The sequence below is a fragment of the Mus pahari genome, chromosome 20 (genome assembly GCF_900095145.1).
Source record: "Mus pahari chromosome 20, PAHARI_EIJ_v1.1, whole genome shotgun sequence".
In the NCBI taxonomy this organism is placed as follows: Eukaryota; Metazoa; Chordata; class Mammalia; order Rodentia; family Muridae; genus Mus; species Mus pahari.
In genome coordinates, this window is record NC_034609.1 from 19,377,032 (window position 1) to 19,385,693 (window position 8,662).

Genomic DNA, 8,662 nt, shown 5'->3' on the forward strand with positions numbered 1-8,662 from the left:
TTTATTTATTATATGTAAGTACACTGCAGCTGTCTTCAGACACTCCAGAAGAAGGAGTCAGATCTCATTATAGATGGTTGTGAGCCATCATGTGGTTGCTGGGATTTGAACTCAGGACCTTTGGAAGTGCAGTCGGGTGCTCTTACCCACTGAGCCATCTCACCAGCCCTTAAGTTGGGCTTTTTGTTTAATTTGTTTTTTATTTTTTCCTTTGAGACAGAATTTCATGCTGTAGCCCAGGCTAGCCCCATCCCCATGCCAAGCCTCACCTACCCAACTATTAGGATTATAGGGTTATGCTACTATATCCAGCTCCTGGTTTGTTTAGTTGGTTTGTTGGGGTATTTTGTTTTGTTTTTGTTTTATTGGAGACAGTTTCACTCTGTAGCCCAGGCTAGCCCCAAACTTATGCCAATTATCCTGCCTAAGCCTCCTCCCAAGTACTAGGATCAGAGTCCATGAACCCAGATTTTAAATTCTGATTTTTAAGAGGAGTCTTCCAAGAAGTGCTTGACATATAATGATAAAGGAATATTATATTATAAGGAATATATATATATATATATATATATATATATATATATATTACGAAACTTCATACCATACCGATATAAGGCCAGGGTGCCTATATTAATATCAGATGAAGTAAATACCAAAGCAAGAGAAAATGACCAGGAATAAAGAAGGACATTACATAATGAGAAAAGGGTCGCTTGTCACCAGAAGAAAACCTCACCCCATTAGATACCCTCAGAATCAACTCAGAGGCCAGGCAGCCTGTCAGAGTGAAAGCAGCTCCTTCACTGAGAATAAACGGACCCTCTGGTGTCACCCAGGGAAACATGAAGAATCTCCCTAGCTTTTATTATCACTCTCAGCCAGATTAAAGACCACTAATTTTGGAGGCCACGCAGCTAGGTAACACACTGCTAATTCCTGCTGCCTTCCTGGTGGCGGTGTGTGTTGTGGCTGTGGTTGCCAGCGGTACTTTTGAGGAACCTGAAAACACTGGCGTTTTTGCTTGGGCCTGCAGCCGACAGACAGGTAATTAGGTGGATGAAAGGCGAGCCTTACACGGTGTCTGCCTCATCTCCTGCCTCAACCTTCGGGTTAAATCTGACACACTTCTGCGTGTAAGCATGTTAAACATCTGAGAAATGTTTTGCCCAAAACTATAAAACAGGGTGAACTTGACCTAGACTTGCCTGGTCTGTCTCTCGCCCAGCCTTCAAGGCTAATGACACCCACCGCTACCATGACTGGAAACACCAGACCAAGAAGGCAGTGCAAAGAGGTGGCTCTTGAGCACCTAGAAGAGCCCCACCTTTTCACAGAAGCGCCAGGAATATTCCTCCCTCCCATGTCTTGACCTTCTGGTCCTCTGTATCCCTATCTAAATAGGGTAAGAGAAGTGATTTCATTCATTTATTTATTGTTTTATTTTGTGCTTTTGAAACAGAGCCCCACTATGTGGATCAGGCCCATCTAGAACTCACACGTACTTTAGGCTGGCCTTCAACTTGTGACTCTGGTGTTTTAGGCTCTTGACGGCTGAGCTTGTGGGCATTTGCTACCATGTCCAGCCGGAGAAGCTGATTTGGGAGCAGAGATCTCTCTTCTCCATCCTTTGCTCCCTGGCCAAGCCTTCAGCTACCAGTACTATACATCTTTATCCACAACATCCGTTTCCCAAGCACTGGTCTTTCCATAGAACGAACACCTGGACTTGGATCTCGTAACTACTTAACCAAAAAGAAAGATCCACCCTAAACATGCCTAACAACATCGCTTCGAATATAGGCAGCAAGATCTGTAGAAGCTATAGAAGAGATGGGGAAACAGACAGTTACAGCTGGAGACTTCAGCACACCTCCATGATTGACGCTATACCTAGGCAAAAAGTAAGCAGATAAAGGATTGAGTCATCCCAGCAACTGAATGGATCCCTTGACTTTTATGGAATCTTTCATCAAATAAAAGCAGAACACACAGTCTTTCCAAGTGCACGAAGAACACTGTTAGACCATATTGTAGCCCATAAAACAAATCCCAACGCCCTTACTTAGAAGGAGCTCATCTTTTTGGTTGTAAGCCAAGCCTTTAATGGCTAAGCCATCTCTCCTGCCTACTTAAAAAGGCTTAGAATGATATAAAATTGTTTTCCAAAAAGGAATTGAAAAGGAAAAGGGGAAAAAAAAATACCTGGGAAAATACTTGGAAATAACAGCATACTTCTTTAACTGGGTTGGGTTTTGTATTTGTGCTTTGTTTTGCTTGAGGGCAGGGTCTTCCTTTAGAGCCCTGGCTGGCCTAGAACTAACTCTGTAGACTGGCTTTTCAAACTGATGGCCGTCCTCCTGCCTCTGCCTCCTGATTGCTGGGATTTGACAGACATGTGGCCCCACACCTACAACAGCATATTTCTAAAGTGGGGGGTCTTAGTCTAAATAGGAAAACGTTCAAACCAAACAAAAATGAAAATCCAGCCTATAAAATTTTGTGGGACATCAGTAAGTAATTCTTAGGGAAAATTTATAGCATGAAATGCTTATTTTAAAAGAAATAAGAGGCACCATTCAAAAGCTCATCTAGACCAGGCATGGTGGCACATGCCTGTATTCCCAGCACTCAAGAGGGAGAAATAGGACAATAGGAAGTTTTAAATAGGACAATAGGAAGTTTTAAGGCTAGTTTGGGCTACCTAGCAAAATCTTGTCTCAGTGCACACACACACACACACACACACACACACACACACACACACAGAGAGAGAGAGAGAGAGAGAGAGAGCTAATCTTCCTCCTTAACTAAAAAAAGCAAAAGCAACGAAGTAATAAAGCTAAGAAGGAAAAAAAAAAGAATCAATAATATTGAAAATGGAAAAACAGAAAAAGAAAAAAAAAAGAAGAAGAAAAAAAAAATAAACCAACCAATGAAACGGAAGCTGAAGTCCAGGGTGATGTAACAGCTTTGTGTCAGCTTCTGGGAAGGCTGAAGCAAGACAGTCACTTAAGCATGTAAATTTTAGACTGAAACTAGGGAGGTGACCAGCTGGGATGACATGTGTAATCCCAGCATTTAGGAGGCAGAGACAAAAGGATCATCACAGATTTGAAGCCACCCTGATCTACACGGTGTGCTTCAGGAGAGCCAGGAATCCTTCGAGAAACAATGTTTCCAACAGACATTAAAAAAGAAGTTCTATGCCTATTTGAGCAGCAAGTGAGGCCTTTGTGGGAAACACCCATACATGAACGCCCACTCACACTCACACACATACATACACACACACACACACACACACACACACGCACAGCTGGGCATTCAGATGCCTGGGCACCTGCTTAGAACCACAGGACTCAGGAGGCAGGAAGTGTGCTACAAGTTTAAGACCAACCTGTGAGCCAGGGCATTACACAAAGAAAACAAAACAAAAGAAAACAACAAAAATGAAAGCAAAAGACCAGCGTGTGCTGCGTAGTGAGAGTTTATCTGGATAACCCAAAGAACCAAAGAACAGATGGGAAAACAAAACAAAACAAAAACAAAAACAAAAAAAAAGCCAAGACAGTAGATTCTTTGGCAAGACAAGATCAGTAAAGAAACGTGCATGGCAGTCCGACAATTCAGAAGGAAAGGAATCAGTTTATTAATACCTCAAGCCACTACAACTCCAAGAGGGGACAGAAAGACGCAATAATCCCATACCTATTAGAAGAAATTGAATGTCTAGTTCAAACACACCCCCAACCCAAAAAGATTCCAATCCTTATCAGATACTTAAAGAACATATTAAAATGTGTTTTCCATACTGTCAGAAAAAGAGAGGAGGCTGTTCATGATGGTGCACGCCTTTAATCCCAGCATTCGGGAGGCAGAAGCAGGCGGATCCCTGTGAATTCCGGGTCAGTCCTGTCTACATAGTGATGTAAGATCACCAGGTCTATGAGGAGATATCCTGTCTCAACAAAATAAATAAATACCCCTGTAAAGTGAGATTTCCCCAGATGAGACGTTCCTTCCTTCCTGTGAAACTTAGAAACATCTAAAGCTAATTTTAATATTAGGTTTTTTTTTTTTTTTTTTTTTTTTTTTTTTTTTTTTTTTTTGAGACNTGTGTAGCCCTGGCTGTCCTGGAACTCACTCTGTAGACCAGGCTGGCCCCCAACTCAGAAATCCGCCTGCCTCTGCCTCCCAAGTGCTGGGATTAAAGGCGTGCGCCACCACGCCCGGCTTTAATTTTAGTTTTAGTTTTAATTAATTATTTAATAAATATTTTTGAGACAGCGACATAGATCTCACTATGTAGTTCCGGGCTGGCTTGGAACTCATTCTATAGAGACCCAAACCTTTCCACGAAGGTCACCAGAATGCTGTCTTCCACAGACCCCAGATGAACACTAGGAGCTAAAGCATCTTCTGCCTCTACTTCCAAATTCAAGCCATGTTGTATCCCCCCCACGCCCTCTTCCAAAGACATCGGTAAAGATATTGAAATGGCATGGATGTCTTTTAATTCAGAATGGGCGGGGGGAATGGGATGGGATTCACCACGGAGAATTTTCTAGCACATCGAAGCCCTGTCTTCTATACTCAATTCAAGCCCTAGCCCGCCCTTACACACAAAAAGCTCACAAAGGAAAAAAAAAAAAAAGGTCACTTAATGAAATGCTAATTATAGTTGTTTCCATTCAGCTCTCAGAAACTCCCCTGGGAGTCTTATCCCCTCCCACAGACCCTACAGTTATGCCATCCACACTGACCTTTAGAAATTTCCCTCACACTCCAAGTCATGCCAGGAGTCACAAGGGGCACACAATCATATGTAACTAAAATAACTAATAATAAGGTTGGCTTCATTTTTTTTTTTTTTGAAAAAAACACAGCAGCCAAGTGTAGTGTTACAAACTCAGACTCCCAGGACTTGGAGGGTGGGGACAGGAGGATCAGGAGTTCGAGGTCACCCTTGACAATATAGTCAGCTCAAAGAAAGTCTGGGTTACCTGCGGCCCTGTCAGATGGAGGAAGGGACTGGTAAGAGAGTGCAGAGGTTAGAAACAATCAGTGCTCTTCTAGACGACTGGAGTTTGCTTCCCACACCCACACCGAGCTGCTCATCGCTGCCTGTAACCCCAGCTCCAGGGAACCCAATAACTCCAGCCTCCAGTGGCGGCCCCTGTACTCACATGCGCACGCCTCCGCCCACGATTGCAGGCAGCGCACACTCAGCTCTGACAAAAGCCTCCTAGTCCTTTCTCGGAAACTATGGAAAGGCGGAGAGATGCGTAGAAAGACCAAACTAACTTGAATGACGACACAAGCTTATGTATCCCCCCCTTGTCACTGAACCCCGACTCCTCTCTAAGTGTAGCGCTGGCTGTGCAGTGCAGTTTCTCAATCCTGTAAATCAAATACGGTTGGCCAGGGCCAGGGTTCCCAAGGAAACTGCAGGCCGGAAGGGCAAAGGGTCCCATGGATAGGAAATAATGTTTTGCCTAAAGGTGAAATAGTTCCAGGTACGGGAATCTGAAACGTGGGTTGGCAGTGTGTGCAGACAGGGGGGAAAGGTAAATGGGGTTCTGGAAGCCCATCTGGCGGGCAGGGTAGGTCTCCTCAGGCCTGCCTGTGCCTAACAGCTCCATAGACAGTAGTTTCTTCCACTGTCAGATCTCAGTTAAAGAGGCATCCCCTTGCTGGATAGTGGTGGCGCACGCCTTTAATCCCAGCACTCGGGAGGCAGAGGCAGGTGGATTTCTGAGTTCGAGGCCAGCCTGGTCTACAGAGTAAGTTCTAGGACAGCCAGGGCTACACAGAGAAACCCTGTCGTCCCCCCCCCAAAAAAAGAAGGCACCCCCAACCCCTCAAGGCCTTTCTCTCCAAGCCTATTTACTAAGTGCTTATTGGACTGGACACTCATGCATGAATTCAGAAGTGACTCTCTAGTCCCAGGGAGGAACCTGCCCTAAGGTCCTAGCATGTCTCCTGAGTTCTTTTTTTTTAAAAAGATTTATTGATTTATTATATGTAAGTAGACTGTAGCTGTCTTCAGACACACCAGAAGAGCGCATTCGATCTCATTACGGATGGTTGCGAGCCACCATGTGGTTGCTGGGATTTGAACTCATGACCTCTGGAGGAGTTCTTAACAGCTGAGCCATTTCTCCAGCCCTAGTCACCTGAGTTCTTATCTTGTCACTCTCTGGAGGCTCCATGGGAGCCCAGATCAACATTCCAGGCACACTGCAAGCCCTGAAAAATGCAAGCCAAAGAAAGGAGAGAAGAAAATGCTGACCCACGCCTGTACATGAGACAGGAGGATGGAAGTGTGGCAGCTAGATTGGGCTATGTGGTGAGTTCAAGGCCAGCCTGGCCTCCTTTACAGACAGAACAAGGCAAAACAACAAAAACGAACAAGCAGGATCGAAAGCCAACTCTTTCGGAAACCACCAAACAGGTTCGGAAGCCTGTATAATGCCAGCAAACCCGTCGGGAGCTTCAAACACTTAAAGGGACAGCATTTGCCCCAGCTTCCCTGGCACACTGCACTTTGATTCAATTTGCAGAAGTTTTAGTTGGAGATGCAAAGTGACCTTCTGGGTAATGATGGGTTAATCAGTGCTTGACCTGGCCCAAAGGAAGCAGGGCATTCTGCATTGGGAAATACTTCTAGATAGCCAGGGCCACCCCCAAATGGCCTTCTTTCTCCATCCCCAGGACATTCTGTCCATCTGATGCCAGGCTAGCCTTGCTGTCTACCATGAAGGCCACTTCAGGCCGATCGCCGTGACTGTGAGCCAAGGAGAGAGGAATGATGTCATCAGCCTTGTCAGTGGGGGCCGCTGAGGAAGAGGGTCCCCAGGACAGCAGAACTGGGGTAATTGAACACACTGCGGCTGGGTGTGGTGGTGAATGTCTTTAATCCCAGTTCTGGAGGGGCAGATGGACCTCTGAGAGTGAGGGGCAGCCTGGTGTACATGGTGAGTCTAGGCTAGCCAGGGCTACATAGTGAGACTGTCAGAAAAATAAAAGAAAGAAAGAAAGAATGAATGGAAGGAAGGAAGGTAAGCAGGAACAAACAAACAAAAGACAGGGGTCTGAGAAGTATAGTCCAGTGCCTGCCTAGTAGGCGTAAGGCCTTGAGTTCCATCCCCAGCATGTAGAAGAAGAGGAGGAAGCAGAGGAGGAAGAAGAGGAGGAGGAAGAGGAGGAGGAAGAGAAGGAGGAGGAAGAGGAGGAAGAGAAAGAAGAGGAGGAGGAGGGAAATATTAGTGTCATATTCTAGAAAAGGAAGACCATGAGGATAGGAAGGGGAGGTTATCAGTCTAGGGAGTGGTGCTAGGAATGGAACCCTGACCTTGTGTACGCTGGGCAGACAGTTCTATCATTTCCCTAGATTCCCAGGCCTGGGGAGGTCTTTATATTACTCTAATCAATGCTGTGGGCAGAGTAGGGCTGGGAACTATTCTAGAGTGGACCCCTTTAGTTGAGAGATTGTTACCTAAAAGCACTGCATGTCCATCCATTCGGAATGTCATTATGCTAAAAGACCTTCCCAGGGGCCTGTGAAATGGCTCAGCAAATAAGAACACCTGTCACCAGGCAGAAGGGCAGCTGTTTAGTCCTTCCAGCCCTCGAGTCGGAGGAGAGAACTGATTCCTACCACTGGCCACACATCCAAGTGTGATCCCGCATGTGCATAAGCATGCATGTACACAAGTAAGTACATGTTAACTTGAAGAAGCAATTTCTGAACTCTCAGCCCTCAAAGACGAACATTTAATTAAAATCTTTTTTTTTTCTTCATGACCTGGTAAGTAATTTGAGCCCCAGAAGCATAACGAGCCTCTAGTCCCTGCCAGAGAAACCATCTTACCTGAAACCTCGCTCTGCCTCCCCCCCTTCCCACTGTCCCATGGCCCGGTGCTCACCTTATTCTGCCCTGTGACCCCAGTCTCCACTTCTGGCCTGTCTTTGTCTCTGGATCTCGAGGAGGCTGCCAGGGTCCTCTTTCCAAACAACTGCTCGGCCCAGGACATTCCCCGGGCTAGCTGCCTTTCCGACTGCCCCACAGCCTTCAGGCTAAAGTCCAAATTCCTAAGCGGAACACCTCCCTGGAGGCTCGGCAGCCGTCCCCTCCTTCCTGCCCGGTGTCCTTTAGTGATCAGTCACAACCAACCAAGACTTCAGAGAGTACCGGCCAACAAGGACACACTGGAACACACTGTTTTGAGCCTGCAACCCCCCCACCCCCTTGTGTCTTTCAGTGTCTGGTGTTGTCTCACCAAAATCTTCCCAACTTGACATTCAAGGGGCTAAGGCAGGAGGATTTGAAGTTCAAGGCCAGCTTGGGCCAAATAGTGAGTTAAGACCTTGTGGTAATAAACAGAAACAAAACCAAAACCCCTTCCTTTTTAAAATCCTGTCACAAAGAGTGGGACCGTGGTTCAGAGCAGAGTATCGGCCTGGTGTAAGTGAGGCCCTGGGCTCTGTCCTCAGTCCCAAATTCTTCACACAGCTGATTACAATCAATTCCGTCATAACAGCGCATCTACAGTGTGCTTGTGTGGCCTCCATTCCTTTATTTATTTATTTATGACTTTCTGTGATCCTCACCTCGTACTCTTTAATTCTCTCTGGCACCATGCAAAGCTCACGTTATCTG

At 45.8% G+C, this 8,662-nt stretch overlaps 1 protein-coding gene across 3 annotated transcripts in view; it reads right to left on the bottom strand.

The window, feature by feature from the left end:
* Positions 1–8,054, bottom strand: part of Kifc3 (kinesin family member C3) — a 102,720-nt gene extending 94,666 nt beyond the window's left edge. For all 3 annotated transcript variants that reach the window (XM_029532376.1, XM_029532373.1, XM_029532372.1), the window contains exon 1: positions 7,929–8,054. In XM_029532376.1, coding sequence (XP_029388236.1) covers positions 7,929–8,036 — 108 coding nt within the window. In that variant the 5' untranslated portion in view covers positions 8,037–8,054. The remainder of the gene's footprint in view (positions 1–7,928) is intronic.
* Positions 8,055–8,662: the final 608 nt, after the last annotated feature.